Here is a 20,527-nt window from a genome sequence, read left to right as displayed (position 1 = left end):
TCATCTTCGATTGACTCACGACCACTTCTGAACCGCTCGTGCCACTGGTAAACGGCCGTTTTTTTTAGAGAATCGTTGCCGAAACACTTTTCCAACATTTCCAACGTCCGTGCGCCACTAAATCCGTTTTTTACGCAAAATTTAATACAAGTTCGTTGATGCAAATTTAAATCCATTTCTGCAATTGTAAAAAATCGCCAACACACACAGAGATAGATGTACTCTTGGCTACGTAACTTTTGCAAATGTCAAGTTATGACACTAAGATTTAAAGGGAATATCAACAACAGATGTACCAATTTAACAAAAAAAACAGAACTCAAATCGGAACGATGGGAGCGCCACACGGTGGTTATTCCGGGAACTTTTTGATCGAGGTAGTATCTGCCAACCAATCTAGGGAGTGAATATGATAGCCGTTTTCAAAATGCCGTCAGCGTATTTGTAACATCATTTTGCGACGCACTCCAGTTTCCGAGTCTCCCTTTCCGTTTGGAGATCGACCGCACTCCGATGGAGGGAATAAATCAATCATTTGAGTCTCGTGCGTCTGGATTGCATACATGTCCGGGGGAGAGATTCGAGTCGGCTGATTGAATGCTCGGGGTCTTTCTCAGAGGTTCTGGAATTATTGCATATGTAACATTTGACTTTTAAAAGTCCAGTCTGGAGCAGAGGGGCCGAAAATAGCTCGCGAGCGCGCGGGTTAGAGGGGACAAGGTGAATGAATTGGGTGACTTTTTCGGCGTCTCCGTCATTTAAATTTCAAAACTCGCCGGTCCATTTTATGAACACCTTGCACTTGATGCCTGCATCCCGGCGAATTATCCGACGCGATGAATCGCGCCGAATGTTATTTTGATCGGTATGGAGAAAGTTCACCCGAAAAAGTAAAGGGTCGTGTATGATTTCAAAGCGAAGGTGAAGGTTCCTCGGGAGGCACCGTGTGCAAATGACGTCTCGTCGATTTTAGCCTATTTTTGATACCTCGAACTGCCCCCAGTCCCACCCATAATTTCCAAAGCTAACAAATGTTAAGAGCATATTTTTTCTTTTCTTTACACCTTATGCTCTCATCGCGATTGTTATTTTTGGACGTCACACAACGTTTTTATTCAAATTTGCTCGAGCTATAGAATCGCCTCATCTTGACAACAGCTAGCACCGGCTGAGGCCTTAAAGATTTCTAATATGCGTGTACATGACCCCACTCAAGAAGTTAGCGTTAAATGGTTAAACCAGATGTCTCTGTATGCTGTGCCATCATCGATTGGACTGAAAATTAAAAGTCTAATCTCATAATTGTAAAAATTTTAGCTAAGCAATTCTGAAGATGCAGGTGGTAGTAAATTTTAAGGGTGCTAGTAAATTTGAAATTAAAATATATCGCCAATAGTTACTCAACGAGGTAAATCAACCGATACTGGTCTTGAAAATCAAAACATGTTCCTTAAGATCAGATATAATATTTAGTCTTATGAGATAAGTATTATACTATATAACTTGGAACGTGCGGAAAAATGTATGTGTGTATGCATGTATATATATATATATATATATATATATATATATATATATATATATATATGTGTGTGTGTGTGTGTGTGTGTGTGTGTGTGTGTGTGTGTGTGTATAAATAGAGAGAGAGAGTTCTGTCCTTCTCTCCCTTGGGAAAGGTGGCGTGGACCACCGAAAATTCGAAACCTAGTGAGAGTTTCTGTATTTTTGTATTTGTCCACTGGGGCTAACTTCATATTTATACACAGGGACGTTGAGTAAGGATATTAAGAAAAGACTCGTAAAAATTTTGATATGGAGCGTAGCTATGTACGGCGCGGAAACGTGGTCATTGAAGCAGGAGGATAGACGTAGATTGGAGGCTTTTGAAATGTGGGTGTGGAGAAGGATGGAGAAGGTGGTTTGGACCGAGAAGAAAACAAATGAGGAAGTACTAGATATGGTGGGCGAAGAGAGGGGTTTGTTGGGAGAAATCCTATGGAGGCAGGAAAATTGGATGAAGGGGGTATTGACCGGCAGTGGGATGTTGAAGACTGTAATAGAGGGGAGAATGTTAGGCAAACGAGGAAAAGGAAGGAACAGGATAGGGATGTTGGACGGGATGAAGGGAGGAAGAAAGTACTCAGAGATGAAGAGGGACCTGATATAGAGTAGGATGCTGGATTTTGTGTTTTGTTAGGAGTCACAAAATGTTTTATTTAGTAGCGGTGTCCATCCAAAAACCTACCTTAACCGGTAGATTACCTATATATTTATAAATCAAGGGGTTCATATTATTATTCTAAGAATACAGCTTTTATGAAATATAGCATTTGCGTTCATACATTGAGTTTGGTGGCCATTTGCGGCTCAAGAATCCACACCACAAGTTAATTCTGAATAAGCTATGGACATTCAACCTGGTGATTGTAAGCATTGATTTGGTATCTACTTACTGTTGCTAAAAGACTTATACGTTTTTATTATTGCCGCTGAAAAACCCTGCTGAGCACTAGCTCCCGGTACTAAGGAGGATTTAAGATGTCACTCTGCGGGGGAGGGCCATATCGATGTTTTAAGGCTTTTTTATGAGAGCCTGTGCTTGAAGTTAATGACGGTCAAAGACGTAGGACATCTTCTTTTCATAGCTAATTTCACTTATGTTTTGTTGAGTATGAAAAAGTGGTTGACCCTGATGTGACCATTGAAGACAACGAGCAAACTGAATTATTATTATCCATACTAAAAAGAAAGACTCGTACCTTTCCACAGATTTTATTATACGCTTTAATTTTGATTTCCAACTGCCTACCCACCTCACTCAAAGCAGCCTTCTACCCACCCATAACCCTCTCCAAACTTCTAGCCAATGGAAAAGACACCCAGGATAACCTTCTCAAATCAGGCATTTATAAACTGAAATGCGAAAATTTCAACAGCGTTTATGTCGGTCAGACCGGCAGGAATATCAAGTTACGAGTCAAGGAACACGCAAGGTGTCACAAAAATCAGAATAACAACTCTCTCTTCGCCAAGCATTTACTAGAATTCGACCACAGCAGTGACTTTGTCCCAGAGATATTACACACACTCCCAAAAGGATTAAAAATGGACGCTCTCGAGCAATTAGAGATAAGAAGGCACTTGGGAAACCCCAACACGACACCTTGTAATGAGCAATTTTTCCCATACCCCTCCCCACTCCTCTCCGAGAAACTAGCCTGGAAATAGTCAAAACAATCCATCAACGTACCTGCGAGCCCCCACCCCTCTCAGGTCCTTCCCACCCTCCCCGCCCCCACTCTGTCCTGAAGGTATATATTCTTGCTCTGTCTGTTTTGCAAATTTGTACCTGATGATGCCGCAAGTCGGTGAAACGCGTTGTACCGTATAATAAAATCTGTGGAAAGGTACGAGTCTTTCTTTTTAGTATGGATATTAAATACTTCCACGAAGTGAAGCCTGAAACAATAGAATGAATTATTATTATTAAAAATACACCTGCTGATAGACAGTGTCAGGTAGCACACAAGTCCCAAATAATCGCAAAAGATAATAGATAAAATCAGACTTCAAAACACAAATCTCTTTAACAAAACAAGCGAATCCCCATCCCATTTACAACCATTAATCATCAAGAAAAAAGATAAATTAAAAAAATTAAGCTATTACATATAATACAATTCACCACACATCAATCAAATTATTACATATATACCTTACATCTATTCTTAAAAGTATACACTCTGTTAGGAAAGGGCTCGAATATTTTTGCAGGTAATGTGTTCCAATCAACAATTGTTCTATTTATAAAAGGAATTTTTTTAAATTTGTTCTCTGTGCCCGGCATTTTACCTTAAATTTGTGATCATTTCTGTCCATCAAATTTGGGTTCCCCGCCTCTTTCCTAAGATCTGCCCAAGCTATCTCCCCCTTCAGAATGCGGAACATTCCACAAAGTCTGCTTACTTTCCTTCTAGTTTGTAGAGGTTCCCAGCCCAGCTATTACCTCCTTTGTTCAAGTCAAACTGCGAAACCTTTAATGCATACTCTGAAATTATTATTATTACGTAATCTACCGGTTAAGGTAGGTTTTTTTGATGGACAAAACTCCTAAATAAATATTTTGTGATCCTGCAAAAACACCTACATCAGGTCCCTCTTCATCTCTGAGAACCTTCTTCCTCCCTTCATCCCGTCCAACATCCCTATCCTGTTCCTTCCCTTTCCTCGTTTGCCTAACATTCTCCCCTCTATTACAGTCTTCAACATCCCACTGCCGGTCAATACCCCCTTCATCCACTTTTCCTGTCTCCATAGGATTTCTCCCAACAAACCCCTCTCTTCGCCCACCATACCAAGTACTTCCTCATTTGTTCTCTTCTCTGTCCATTCCACCATCTCCATTCTTCTCCCCACCCACATTTCAAAAGCCTCCAGTCTACGTCTATCCTCCTGCTTTAATGACCACGTTTCCGTGCCGTACACAGCTACGCTCCATATCAAAGTTTATACGAGTCTTTTCTTAACATCCTTATCCACAGAGTATATGTACTATAAATTGTACCTATACATATATGTTTTACCGTCAACTTAAAGATAAATCATAGGATGTAAGTAGCTCCTAACTTTTAAAAACAGAGATTTAGTATGCATATTTATTGATACTCCTCTTAATTCAAACTTACTTTGGGACAGAGCACTTCTGTTTGCTGAATTAGGACGAGTCTTTTCATAATATCCTTGCTCAATGTCCCTTTCATCAACTCCCTCCTCCTTGTGAAAGCCTCTTTGCCTAGCGCAATTCTTCTCCTTACATCCCTACTACTTTGACGGTGTTGGTCCAAAACACTTCCGAGATACGTAAACTGTTCTACCTGCTCTAGTTTTTGCCCTCCTATTTTAATGCTTAGCTTAGCCTTTTCTTTCTATGAAATCGCATATCCTTTGTTTAATTAATATTGATTCTCATCCCATACCTGTCGCACTGAATTTCCAATTCACTCAGCAATGCCTGCACCCCTTGGCTGACTGACAAACTAAAGCTTGTTCATCAGCAAACCTAACTGATTTTACGAATTCGCCGCCCACTTTCCTTCCTACCTCCAGTTCTTTCCATGCCTCTTTGATAATTTCCTCTGCATACAGGTTGAACAGCAACGGTGATAATGGGCATCCCTGCCTTACACCCCTTCATAACACTGCCCAACCGGACTCCCCGTTCCCCACCCGCACCTGAGCAGTCTGAGACATGTACAGGTTGCGGATTAGCCTCCTTTCCCTCCAATCTATTCCTATTTTATGCAATATACTCATTAGTTTTCCCCAATTCACTCTATCAAACGCTTTTTCGAAATCTACGAAACAGGCAAATACCTGCTGGTTGTATTCTATATTCCTTTCGATTAATAATCTCCTTACTGCAATGGCATCACGCGTACCTCTCCCCTTTCTAAACCCAAACTGATCATCCCCTAGGTAATCATTTGCCCTACTCTCTATCCTTTTGTTTATGATGCTGATAACAACTTTAGCTGCGTGGGATATCAAACTTATTGTCCTGTAGTCCTCACATGATGTAGCCTTTACCTTTTTCGGATTATGCTCTGAAATACTAAAGTAATATTTATTTCGAAAATAATCGATGGCAGCACCACGGAACGATTACAAAGATTGAACCGCCTTGGAAGCGCATGTAAGAAAACTTGTTTTCGGTCTCACAAGGGTTTCAAATAATCTTATGGTTTCTCGGTTAACATAGTGATTATACGCTAATGGTGGGTGGCAATTCCAGGAAAGTTTTGATGAAAAATTTGATAAACTTGTTATTAATGCACTGATGGATGCCTTTTTTATTGTCTTCAGATATTTGAAGTTCTTAAAATTATATTTTTGGAAGTTATGATTTGTTCCGAAATCTCCTTATATTTGATTTTGAAATACCTAAGAATATTTATGAAGAGCATTTAGATATGGAGTAGTGGCTCCAGTGAACCATTGTATGAAGGGCAATTCAAAATACTAATCGTCAAATTTTTTATATATTTTAAGGCCTTCCGATTATAGATACGTAATGTAATCTAATTGTGATTACTTAATGATCAATTGTTTGTACGGGGCAGCCATATATTTTCTATTTTCCTTCATTCTATCTAACATGATTGATCTCATCCCATGATCTCGTTACCCAACATTACCCTTTTTAACGCAGTCTTCAGGACGTCATTGCCACTCAATACGATATCTGCTCTGCTGTCTACGAATTTCTCCCAAAAACCCTTTCTCTTTCCCTACCACGTCTAGAGAGTCATTTGTTTTTCTTTCTGCCCACTTAACTTTTCCCATTTTTCCCCATACTCACATCTCAAAAGCCTGCGATCTGCGTCAAAACTCTTGCTTCAACGACCACATTTCTGAGTCATGCGCTCCGTATCAAAGTTAATATTCGCAAATCTATTACAACAACAAATTGCCTATTGAGGAACAATCGTTAAATACAGGGTGCGGCAACATAACTTCCTTTTTTGAAAGCGTTTGCGTTTGAAAAAGGAAGTTATTTTGCCGCACCCTGTGTGAGTGATAAGGGTGTGTTCTGAGTAAGTAATGTTCTACATTCTTCATCGTATTTAGCTTTTGATGGCGATTGCTTCCTTAGTGATTTTTACATTCTGACATCATGTTGAACGACATTAAACGCAATATGAAGATCTAACAAGGCATTGGAAAAGTATTAGTCCTTCAATTACAGATAAACACGTCGAAGTTATTACAGCAGCAGTTTTTTGTTAAATGGTTTCTTGCTTTTTCGTTGTATCGAGCCACCCCTACGATTTTTCAACATGAAACGTGCCATACCTATTTTTAACAGTCAAGCAATCTTTAGAGTGGTTTGCTGTATTTTTAATTGTCCCTGTGATAAATTCAGGAAAGTTGAAAACCTCATCAGCATACTTCGAATGTAGGGTCACACGTGCCATGCCACAGTTCATCGCCCCACCCGCGATTATGATGACTAGGCTTCCAAGTCGCACTATTGAAGTAGGCACTACTGATTTAATCATCATTTACTCAATTTAATATTATGCAAATCATTACTAAAAATTTGCCTTTTTATGAGCAATGAAAAATTCTAAACGAAGATTGCACTTGAAATTCAAGGCAACTTAACATCAAATACAATGCCAATCAATTGAGGTATTTCATTGTTGATGCATGTCGTTCTTCATATGCAATGACATTTAATTGTGCTAAATGTAGAATGATGGAAGTGGGCTGGGAATTTTACAACCAGTTATGCATGGGAATAATCAAGCGTTAGTTAGCTAGTCGGCGAAAAGTTAAAATCATTGCTTAGCGCCTTGCAGAATCAGTGTCTTAAGTTAGTAAGCTTAATCAAATTTTATTTTAATTCATTGAATAGCTAAGCCTTCTTCATAATATTTTGCAAATATATTCAAAAGGTAATTATTAAATAGATATTAGGCCACAACTAGGAAGAATTATGTATGAATCATTCTGATTAAGAAGCCGCTAGTCCTGGCTAGGCCTAGTGAAGTCATAATTAACTACATAGAGAAAGGATAAATTTTGAAATTTTTTTATGGTTAACTCTCAAATATCCTGGACTAATGGGACATTGATGCCTTTGCTTCCTACCCCCCTCCCTTCTCTGCCTCTCGCTCTCTCTCCATGTATCCGTTACTGAGGTGCATCAACAGGTTACATCGAACTCGCCAAAAAGAATTTCAGACGAAAAATTGCGTGCTCATTCCTTTACTGCGGCGCTGTACAATTCCCTTTGAAAAATGTACAGAATGTCTTTAGTGTTATTTCAGGTGTAATGCTGAGAAGTGTATCTTAAGTTGGCTAAGATAAGGTCTAATGATTCGTTCCGCCAGGATTTGAAATTTACTCAACAGAAATAAATACAAACGATCTCCGCAAGAATTGGTCCGCACTGGCTTACGTTACATAAATGAATGAACCGTCAATAAAGAAAAATTATTTTTATGCGATATTACATATTTTTTGCTAATCCGAAGAGTTCTTGCAAAAAACTAATGAATATAACTATTTGGGTAATCCCTTCAAAATAATAATAAAACATGAAGAATTATTATTCTACTGCAGAATTCTTTGCACTCGAAATATTATTTCAACCAGATTCTTTGAATCAGAAATTTTGAAAAAATACAAGGCTTCCAACGCGTGTATACAGTTACAGAGCTTTCACTTCATTTCAACGACCGACACAATTTTATTTTGCTCCAAAAATACATTTCGCAATGTGCGCATTCAATTTGCGCGGAACTAGCTCTCAGGAGTCTCTGTTGCGAGCATACGCGAAAGGGTTTCCAATTTTCGGATCTTTTGAGGACTAGAAACAAAAACAGAAATGGGGCTACACGAAGTGCAGCTTCGTTAAGGCGTTGTGTTGAAGGAGTGAGAGAGAAGAGTTATTTCCCACTCTTGAATTACGTGTCCGACGCGAATGACTAAGTCAACGCCTTGAGATCTAAGACCTGAGGGCCTCCAACGTGACCGGAGGCGCATAGCGGTAGACGCGAACTGGCGAGGGGAAGGGCAACGGAGGGCTTCATCCAACACGTGCCCCCTCCGTTGACTCTCGCGTATCGATTAGGTCCACTCTAACGGGCGTGGGTTGGGGCCTAAGGTTGTCTCGGTGTCGGATGGGGTTGGGTATGGGGAGAAGGATTCTTCACCCTACCCTGTTGCTGGCGGAAGAGAAGCCGCGGTGTGTGGGAAGCATTTGCTCGTGCGGGAGGGGGAGAGAGGGTATTGGAAATGCAGCGCCCTGCTTTTGATAGGGGATGCGTGGAGAATGCGTGATACGGAAACGGAGAGAGATGTATACGCTTTTTGAGGACCTTCCTGTATCACGTGTGGAGCGGCATGGTAAGCGCTATCTAATTATAAGTCATGTTCTCCCATATGATTGGATGGATGTTAATAGCGCTACCATTTATTTGTACGGTATTTCCCGAGGGAAATGTCATTGTATGGAGCAGATACCCTCCATGCCCCGATCAAAAGAAGATAATTCGTCTCATGTAAATGGATACCAAATAGATCTCAGCATACCGCAATTAGAAATTTGTAAATTGAGAGTTTATTGAGGGGCAGCTAACCTGAACCTAGTGACAAAAATGTTGCGAGGGGATTGACACCTTAGGAATTACGCTGAAAATGTATCAGAGTCATCAATCAACGGAAAGCCAAAAATCATGAACATTCAAATGAAAATATGAAATACCTAGGCAATTAGGGCGCTGGGGAACAGAAATGTGCATTTCTTCTACATAGTTGAATCGCAATCATCGGTAATATCCGCAATGAAGTAAATTAACATCGAACTGTTAAAACTTATAATAAAAGTGAAATGTTACTATTGCCATGAAGCTTCTTCGCCCCCTAAAAGTTTTTCAGTGAGCCTTGCTCCTAGTGACAAACAAGGAACATCCCTCCCCGCAGTGTGCCAAAATTAACATTTCCATAAATATCTACTTCTATCAAGCATTTTTAATTCTCTTAGCTTTCCATTTGGTGAATTTTTTCAGGTTTTGCCTGTTTTTAAAGTTTACGGCCAATAAAGTTTCTACGCTAATATGGATTTATATAGATATTTTGGATAGTCAAAGACGTTTTTCTAAACCTTATATTTAAGGCGCTTATAAATTGAGATCGCAGGAAAATAATTTAATGAAAATTGATTACATATCAGAGAAGTACCGCCCAAGAGTGATTTTGGAAACCGAAGCTTCAACAGAAATTTAATAGTCAAGGCACTTCAACGGAAAATGAATTTCCGAGAGTTATAGTAGGGATATTTTCGTTAGCGCCAATATTTTTCTCTGAAAGAGCCAATTTATATAATAATCCCAAAGAAGTTCCAAAATTAAATTTACCCAATCGTCTCCGATTCAGAAAAAAATCTCTCCTGATCAAAATCTACGTAGGTAGGCTTTAAGAATTTTCCAAGTTATGAAAATTTCCCAAGCTTGGCTTTCATTCGAACCTTATAAAAAAAAGGAATAATTTTAAAGAACCTGGAAATTCTAACAGTGATATCAAATTATAAAACCCTGAGAATATCATTAATCTTATAAAAGCACTATGATGATACAGGAACCAAGATACAAGGACAATTCACCATTACAATCTAATGATTCTCTAAAACATACGTCGAAAGCGTAATATTCAATACTACAAATAAGCTTGTACGTTAATAACCAAACGATGATGTAAAATGATATTACTCATGACATTTCCCTCGCCTTTAATACGTTTTAAAACTTTTTAAAGCGTTTCCTATCCGTTTATTACGAGTTGCTTGTTTCATTTTCAATGGCTTCTTCGGCTTATCAGAGTATAATCGGATATTTCACGAATCAACCTTTTCGCAAGTTTCGTCTCCCGAACGTATTTTATGAAAAAGAAAGTTAGGTATTGGTGCAAAAACCTATTATATCATACAGATATTCCCAATCCCGCCAAGTTTCTATAATTTTTTAAAGAAATGAGAGAATTTCGACATAAACCGTGAATCACATTTTATCCGCTACTGGCAATTATTCACGTGCATGTACTTTTGCTTTAATTCCGCCACGTGACGCTTGGAAAAATGATCTTGGGAATAACGAAAGTATTTTAAAACAGGTCCCTAGTTTTGGGTTCAATGTTAGGATGAAGAACTTACACGCTGAGCATGAGTATATATATGTATAGCATGAGTATATATGAGTACCACTGCGTATAGTCGCAACTTTTGGCGTACCGCAAAACTGAAGTTACAACTCCGTAACCTTTTTGAAGGAGTACGGGAGAGAAAGAGCAAATACGATTTTAGCTCCTTCAACGAAGTGGTAATGCCATATAACCAATTCGTGTCAATAACTATTCCTAGAGCAAAGATGCCCGATCGAGACGAGATGCGAACCAGCAACATTTAGGTGGGAACGCCGGAATGTTGCCCAGGAGAATGTTACCAGGGAGGAATTCATTGGATTCGATGGTCAATGAGTACGATTGAAACACTGCCTGGGATTTCATTGGTCATATTCCCTTGAGTTGAAAATACATTTTCCTATTTTATTGCATGAGTCTTTTTTTCTAGCAGGGAAAGCCTACATGGAAACTTTAAACAGCTTAATTATTTATTTTTGCTTGTGGGAGGTGAAAAGATCAATGAGACAACAATATGCAAAGCGTAACACCATTAATAAAAACAAGGCAAAATATATCATACCAATACCACTGATTATTTTATCTAAGTCAGCACGATTTATTGGAGGCTCTTTACTATATTTCTGGTTACTTTTGGCAGCGCAAATCTCACTCACGCGTCACAATATTGGATATGAGCTCAGCTTAGATATTTCCTGCGAAAGTATGCCTGATGAGGGGCATTATTTCCAACCAACTATAAGCCTACATATGCCGTTTTTCGCAGCCGGAATATTTTGCAAGGGAAAGTATTACGTCCTTTCTCTATTCTACAGTCTAGGTGGATATGTGGAAACTTGTTATTAAATTTTAATCCGATGACTTGCGGTCCACTTGGCTTCATGAGTGATCAGCTGCTGACTTTACATGAAGTCGGTGGCACGTGCCCCCTTCGAATGCATAAGCAGTTCACACTTTTGACTCACTCGCCAAGAGTATCTCACGTGAAATTTAAGCTATGGAAATGGGTTGGTAAAGGTGGCGCTTGAAAAGGTTTCTGCATTTCCACATGCGTATGATCTTTCACTTGTCTCCCTCAACACTTATGAATTATTTACCATTTCTCGAGCACCGTAACTCCTTATTTTTCTTCTATCCACCACATGATCTTAATTTTTTCCCTCCGAACAAAGTTCTAGCCCCTTTCCATTGCAGTCCACCTAATTCATTCCTACTCCTTTCTTCGCGGCAAAGTCAGACATTGCTTCAGGCACTGACGATAATAAGCACCACCTACTGCTGATGTTGATTTTTTTCGTGGCATTTAGGAACTATCATTGAGATTTGGCATTGCCATTAAAATGCTCTCAGATTTAAGAATCGACAGGGACGATTTGTCTAAAAAAGTGTTAAAATTATTTAAAGGCAATTGAATTTTGGAAATTTAGAAAAATTAAGTTCAGAGTTTTTTCCCCGAAAAACCGAAGGAGAAATAATACATGGTAAATACCTTTTCCAGACTTCCAGTGGGTCGTGGCGATGACGTCACAGTATACTGACTAAACGACACGTTACTGCTACTTGCAGCCGTGCTTGGAAGCACGCAAGCCGTTCAAACGCCTCCGCTTGCTTGTCACCTGCATGTTCGCACAAGAGTAGTCTTTTAGAGCATGCAGTAATATTTACGTGGACATATAAATATTTCTAAAAAACATCACAACTGATTTACATTTTGTGATAAATTTCTCAGAAACAATTGCATGACTACAAAATGTTCTTGTTCAAAGCAGGATTTGATATCACAAGCAATTATGTTATTCACCTCAAAGTACCTCGAGAATGTGAATATAAAAACCACAATTATCTTCCTAAAAGCACGTTTTTTCCGAATTTCCTCGCTGAGGTAATTTCCCTGGAAGTTTACTGCCACTTCTACTCACTATTTTACTATTTTTTATTCATCAGCAGCTATTCAACATATGGCGTCCATAAAATAAATATGAGTTATTTTTTTGCAAATATCATTAGCAAAAGTCCATTTCCTATTGAGAACAGAATTCTCCCATAATCCAGTTAATCTGCCCATACTTACATTGCTATTTAATATTACCAAAATCAGAAAAAGTATCCATTTGACATTTTAAAGCTAGGGCATGTGCCTTTTAGCAAAATAGTTAGGAGCTGTCGAGCGAAGATGTAATGCATGCGAAAAAAACATGTGAACTTTAAAAATGTTGAAAACTATACTAGTTCATCTCTTCCTACACATAATCATCCCTCCTAAGGTTTACTAGAAGTAGCTGTCCAGTAATATCTTCTACTAGCTAATCTCCTCATGTCTTCATATTTCCTCTCCTCAACATCGGTCATTATTCATTCCTAAATCATTGCCTTCCTTTGTAGTGTTCAATTTCCCCTCAATGCCTGTCTTCACAAGGCCATATTATCTCAAGATGTGCCCAATAGACAAATTTCTGTCTTCCTTCCAGAGTTTTCATTAGACTTCTTCCTTCTCCTAATATTCATAGAACCACTTTGTTCGTTTCTTCATCCATCCATTTGATCACCATCATTCTACTGTATGGCACATTCCCTCTTCCACGCACCAAGTAATCACAAAAACAAGTTGGGAATAATGGCAGCTCTAGTGCGGCATCTGCTCTGAGATCACTCCCTATTCAGGATCTTACATAAAATCATTTTTTCCTTATATTTGCTCAGGAAATCATGTAAATATTTTAATGTAAATGATGTAATAATTGGGACCATTTTTAACATTGAACAATATGAAGGTTAAATACTCATTCAGAACCTAATTAAAAATGTTATGCAGGATGCTGTTGAATGGAAATATCCCATCCCTTTTTCTTGCCTCCTTTTAATTTCTTCCAATGGCACTCTTCTCTCACTCCGTGCCTATTGCATTGTCATTTTTTTTTCCCTTCTTTGATATCCCACATCTAAAAACCCCCATCTGCACTTATCCCTTTGCCTCAATAACTAAGTTTCTGTTCCATAAAGAAACCATTATCCTAATAAAAGTTTACAGTAATATTTTCTGTTCATCCTTACTCAAGGTTCCCTTGCCATGAACTCCTTCCTCTTTATTAAACCTTCTTTGCTTAGTAAAATTCTTATTCTTATGCCCCTACTGCACTGACCACCTTCATCCAAAACTCCTAGATAGGTGAAAGTTTCCACCTCTTCTGGTTTATGCCCTCATCTTCGGATGTTTAACTTTGCCTTTCTATATCTTAAGAACCTCATTACTTATGTATTCTTACAATATATTCATATCCCACAATTGTTATGCTGATTTTGTAATGCAGTCAGCAATTATTGTAATTCTTTGGCAGACAATGAAATAAAGCTTGGCCATCCACAAATCTTACTGGTTTAATGGATTCTCCACCTGTTTCCCTTCTTACCTCCAGCTTTTCATGAGCCTCCTCTACCACTTCCTCCACATTGAAATTATAGATATGTTGAGGAATACGGATAATGGTTGAAAGCTCTGTCTTACCCTCTTACCTAACACTGTCCAGCCTGATTCTCTCTCCATCATGTACATCTCTGTAGTCTGAGATATTCACAGGTTTTGCATAAGTCAGTTAATCCTCCAGTGTGCTCCAATTTTCTATATTCCATTCATTATTTGTTCCTAATTTACCCTTTAAAACATCTTTTGCACAACCACAGAGCAAAAAAATGCCTCGGGCATTCTAAATTTCTTTCTGACAATGGCCTCATTACTGCTATGGCATCACGCATAACTCCCGTCTTTCTGAGCCCAAATTGATTATCTCCTAAATAATTACTTGCCCTCCTGTTGGACTACACTATAACCCCACTTTGGTTTTCATTTTCAGGTTTTTACTGCAGTGTCTGGAAGACCTTGATCGTAGTCTCAGAAAGCTCAACTCAAGGCTATTTGTTATAAGAGGTCAACCAGCAGATGCACTCCCCAAACTTTTCAAGGTATGAGTCATTATAATTTTGCATAAGAATTCTAGAATATCCATCGATTTCTAATTCATTTTTACTTAACCCAAAATTTTCAAGGAATGAGCCATTATTATTGTGCCCAAGAATTCTAGCATTACTATCCATTAATAGTCAATATGTACCTAAATGACTAGAGTATCTTACTTATTCCATGAAATATTTTATTTAGAATACTATGATCTAGATTTTCCACTTAGCAATAGCGTCAGGTACAAAATTATACTACAGTAAAAAATTTTAAAATTTGGAATATCATTAAGGAATTTGACCAAAATATAGGTGAACTCAAAATGTATGGCATGGTTAAACTTTTAAAGTTGATGATCTTTGTCAAAAACTTGTTAAAATATTCTATTACAAAAACATACGTAGTATTCTCATGACTAACAAAAATCATATGCATATATTAATATTTCATTTTTCAAAATAGGAATGGGGAACGACATATTTAACATTTGAGGAGGATCCAGAGCCTTTTGGGCGTGTGCGTGATCAGAATATCATTGCTATGTGTACAGAAAATGGCATAGAAGTGTGCTCAAAGGTGTCCCACACACTTTACAAACTTGAAGAGTGAGTATGAAGTAATTTATCATAGTGAATTTACAACAGCAATATTTATCTGGCAATGTACTGTGTTCCTGCTTATATATCCCAACAATGCAGTGCCATTGTGACCTGATTTCAATTTTTAAATTAATAAAAACTGTAGCTAATGAAGCTTTACACCTATACATCTACATATATACATCTTTTTTCATACCGTTTGTCAAAGGAATAAATTACTAATTTTATTCAATATTTTAAATACCTCAAATTAAATTTTCATAAAATCAAAAACTCATAGATTTGATCCCTACTAGGATTAGGCTCAGGCCCATTTTTATCTACATATGCAAAGTACTGTGAAAGCCGTCACAAGGATGCGTGGCAGGGGCTGGTAGGTCACCAGCCATTCAGAGGTACAGAGGCACATATTCACATAGATTCAAAGTATAAAGGAAATAATTGGATTAGGTTTCTTAAGTCATTTACTCGCCTAAGAATACCTTCATTTTGGTATTCAGAATTATATCTTTCCGATATTATTTACAGCACACGTAAGTTTCTCCCAGATATATTGTCGATTCCCTCTGCTATGATGGCAAGGGAGCCAAATAATGGGGAGAAATTGTTGTAAATTATGATATATATACATATATATATATATATATATATATATATATATATATATATATATATATATATATATATATGTATATATCTTTTCATCAGTAATATTTGTAAAAAAACAGGAGGCAGCATCATGAAAAAATGGGTGTGTTATATCTCAGGAACATAGATCAATAAGACATTGCACTTCTTCAACAGTGTATAATCGAATATCATAAAATTACAGAGTAAATTTAACTTTTGGAAAAAACCTTGAATTTCTATAATTTATATTTTGAGGTTTTCTGTGATTTTAAAAATATTGTCAGTAGAAATCAGACCACACAAGTGTTGAGGTATTCACAGATATCATACAATTTAACCTAGTGAGGCATGTACTTTCCATTGGCTATGTGGCTTCAAGTGAAACAATATTTTATGCATAAGGGGAAAAGCATAAAAGGTAATTCATGATGACAGCTTTAAAGCTTTGCCCAAATTTGATATGAATGCATGAATCACAAGGGTAACCGTTTGCCTAAGGAAGCAAACATTTTGAGAATATCCTGAATTAAATGGAGGCAAAAGTCCCACATTTGAATTACTTATTAACTAAAGCCTTTTTTTTAATACGAAAGAACAAATATTCTATGTATTTTCAATTTTTGCCACCTTTTCCCTCCAGTATAATATCCAAAAATGCTGGAAAGCCCCCCCTGACCTACCACCAGTTCCAAAAGGTTGTAGCATCCATGGAGCGACCAGAATGTGCTGCACCTCCCATTACTGCACCATTTGTTGGCTCAGCATTCACCCCTGTGTTTGATGACCATGATGATAAATATGGTGTTCCAACTTTGGAAGAACTAGGTAATGATCATGGCAAAGTGCTTCACCATCTGATTAATTGTTTACTAATTTTCTTAATGTAGGAACCTCTTATTCATTTTCCCTAACATTTATATTACTAAAAATATTATTCATATAATACTAAATGCTAAAAATATGCCCACTTCACACCTTATTCTTGTTATTAAATTAAAAAGCATGAAATATATGCATACATATATGTAAGTAATCATCTCTGGTCGCCATAAGAGGGAAAATTTGGCCAATGCTGGTATATTGGAAAATTCTGGTGTGATTATTTCCACAATTTTCTAGTAAAATCAGAATTTAGCCAACTAGGTAGTCAGGTGAATTTTTGTGTACAATTGATCTGCTGACTTACTAAACTATGGTATTTCATGGACAAAAAATGATAACCTTAATTTCAAATGGTATCACTACAATCAAAACTGACATGATATAAATATAAGTCAGTTTACAAATATTCACTTCATATAAATTTTAAAAGAAGCATAATAGGCTGGCAAAAGGTCTCCTTTCCACTTTTTAAGTAATTGTAGATGACACCAGTGACACCAGTCAGAGGGAGTGGATGGCAGACATATTGAGATTCTTTCTTTTTGAGAGATAATTGAATCCAATAGTGGGTGGAAATCCATTTGTAAATCACAAAGGAACACTCAAAAAGATTTGGTAAATTCTTTCCCGAGGAAATGTAAAAAAGTCTTTCATTCCTCCTTCTTGCTTTTTAACATTGAGATGCTGTTGTAGGATATACTGCATTTCCTGGCTTATGAGATGAATTTTGTTCTCTCAAATGTGCTCAAAAATCAGCCTGAATCTTATAAGCGAAGGGCACATTGGTATAACTTTGACCAATAAGCACAAGCCATTTGCCAGAAAAATACTCAATATTACCTGAGTACTTTTACCAGCATCAGGCATAGAAAATGGTGCCCTTAGTAACAAATTCAATAATATCACTGTTTTGAGTCCAAATCCAAGTATAAAAAGTTAAAATGGTAATAACCTCAGGAGATCTTAGAAGATTTGTCATACAGTACTGTATTTAACCTTAAATTCATGAATTATGATTCAGAAAACAGAAACAAAGCAGCTGAAAAGCATTTTCGCCCAGCGATGTAGAATTTCTTGAACTCTATAATGAATAAACATTGATATACATGTAGCTGCTAATGTTTTAATGTGGCATTACTATTGTCCCCATATAAAAGTTTTAACATCAATATACTTTGGTCTTTTCTGTTTGATCCAGGTATTTTTTTTTAATTCTAACTTGAAAAATGACTGTGTTTCTAATACGCTGGTGCATCTTATGGGCTGGGTACATGAGAGAATGCTTGGCTAGAAAGAATGAAGAGGATTTGAAAAATATACTGTTAAGGTTCGGGGGGGGGGGGGGGGTAAAAATTATTGCTCTGTGCAAAAAAATCATCTATGCCATGAAATGTCTGCTGTTTCCAGAAGTAAATCAAAAGCTGTGAATGATGTCTATTTCAGTCATTCAAATCCATTCAAAACATTCAAACCAAAAAAAACACTCAAATTATGGGCTTACATTCAATAATAGTAATTTCATTTATTTAAAATTTTAGCCAAAATGAATCTGATAGTTCTACTTATGAATGAACATTTACTTTAAACACATAACTATTTACATTACTGAGGATCTCTTTTCATTTTCATATTTGTATGGCTAGATGTTTTAATAATATTAAATATTAAGTTTTTCACTGTAGTAGTATCAAGCACTTGTTACACCTATTACATACCATATGGGAACTTCATTTTCTGACTATGCAGAAGGAAACATAAGCAAAACTGATGCATGCAGTCATCAATCTGTCCTCCCTCCCTAGTTTATTTCTGAATATCCACTATGAAATAAGTTGATACATATTAATATGCACATATATTTCAATATTTTTCAAGGTACCTTTACTCATTTCCTTATTTCAATTCAAATGATACATAGTTCTGTGTAATTTTTAGTTCAAAATCATAGGTTCCTTTTATAGATTTGGAAATGTCTCTCTATGTTAAAAGGTTTTGACACTGAGGGGCTACTACCTCCGGTTTGGCAAGGTGGTGAATCTGAAGCATTGGCCAGATTGGAACGTCACCTTGAACGAAAAGCTTGGGTTGCCTCTTTTGGTCGCCCCAAAATGACTCCACAGTCACTCCTAGCAAGCCAGACTGGTTTATCACCTTACTTAAGATTTGGCTGCCTTTCTACAAGACTATTCTATTACCAGTTAACAGATCTTTATCAAAAGGTAAGAGGTAGAATTATTCTCTATAGCATTCATTCAAGAGAGATTAATATTATCATAATTTTGCTAATGCCTTAATTAGAGAGAGATGTAATTATTACTGTCTGCTAACAAAATTTTTGAGTCGGTTAGCACTATAAAAATTTATACTCAAGCATATTTAATGAGTCATCATTGATGCTGCTCTTACATAATTTAACTTTTATTTGCAGATCAAGAAAGCACGGCCACCCCTATCTCTACATGGTCAAATACTTTGGAGAGAATTCTTCTACTGTGCAGCTACACAAAATCCAAACTTTGACAAGATGGCTGGTAACCCGATTTGTGTTCAAATACCATGGGACAAAAACCAAGAAGCCCTAGCCAAGTGGGCAAATGTGAGCAGTCCTTTTAATTCTTTACAACCTTTTCACAATGGGGCTGATGGTTTTCAATATGGTAAAAGTAACTACTACAATTAGAGGATTATTAGTTTTCCCTTTATATGATGCAACTGTTTGTCATATTAACATTTTTGTAATATTTTGAATTACTATTATAGGGCCAGTTGTTACTATGGTCACATTAATACTTGCGAGTGCCAGGGTGACTTGTCTAACTAGGAGTTCACGTCCTCCTTGTAAAAAAATATTGATGTTTTACTATAACCATTTAGATCATAATGTTTTTATCTTTTTGTCTACCGCTTTAAATGTGTTACCATGCCATAAGTGTTACTATATTGAAAATTATGGTTTCCATATTCATGATATGAAAAATATCTCCTTCCCTCCTTCTAATGGTCTGTGTATTAGCAGCCAAACCTGCCAAATCATAGCACCTTCATAATTTGTTATTATTTTTAGGACATCATACCCAAGGATAAATGCCCTCCAAGTGGTGCAACTTATTAGCCATGAGTACTTGTTAGTCAGAAACACCTCTCATTTCAAACCTAATTTCTATCAAGATTTTGACCCACTAATCAAAACCCAATTCATAAATTTAATGACAGCTCTGTATTGCAATTTTTAGTTTGATAAGCATCTATGTCTTCATCAAATTATTGTCTTTGCTCTCCTATTATTTCCATCATTGTAGCCTTCTTCCTCCTGCAGCATTTATCGGTTTCTTATGAGACATACTTTCTTCCACAAAAATGGAATAATTGATTCTCATATGGCTCTATATATTCAAACGTGCCCCAAATAAGTGAATGCACTGAGAATTACTGCACAAAATACGAAGCATATCTTTGATCTAATTTTCAATAAGAATTGAAGAATGTGAATACTTTCTTTAATTATAGTTTTTCACTTTCTTTAGAATATTTTTTAGCCAGTAATGAATCCCCAATTATGCATTTGATTTTATTATGTTTTTCCACTTGCATGAGATATTGTTTGTTATTGTAAATGAAAATAAGAGTTCATAAATGTGTTTTGAGATATGATAAACATAGTGAAGATGTATTGATCACACCTCCCTTACTTAATGGAGGGAATAAGAATCATATTTCAATTCAGAAGTTAGTGTGTTATATGAGTATTTAAGTATATATCCTC

The 20,527-nt window shown here is 36.9% G+C and overlaps 1 protein-coding gene across 2 annotated transcripts in view; it reads left to right on the top strand.

Moving 5' to 3' along the window:
* Positions 1-20,527, top strand: part of LOC139687129 (cryptochrome-1-like) — a 51,448-nt gene that overhangs the window by 9,502 nt on the left and 21,419 nt on the right. For both annotated transcript variants that reach the window (XM_071584251.1, XM_071584252.1), the window contains exons 2-6: positions 14,550-14,658; positions 15,116-15,258; positions 16,523-16,707; positions 18,754-18,983; positions 19,193-19,360. In XM_071584251.1, the coding sequence (XP_071440352.1) occupies positions 14,550-14,658; positions 15,116-15,258; positions 16,523-16,707; positions 18,754-18,983; positions 19,193-19,360 (835 nt within the window). The remainder of the gene's footprint in view (positions 1-14,549; positions 14,659-15,115; positions 15,259-16,522; positions 16,708-18,753; positions 18,984-19,192; positions 19,361-20,527) is intronic.

This window comes from Hetaerina americana, unplaced genomic scaffold (assembly GCF_022747635.1).
Source record: "Hetaerina americana unplaced genomic scaffold, ioHetAmer1.1.p SCAF_17, whole genome shotgun sequence".
NCBI lineage: Eukaryota > Metazoa > Arthropoda > Insecta > Odonata > Calopterygidae > Hetaerina > Hetaerina americana.
This window is presented reverse-complemented; position numbering and strand designations above follow the sequence as displayed.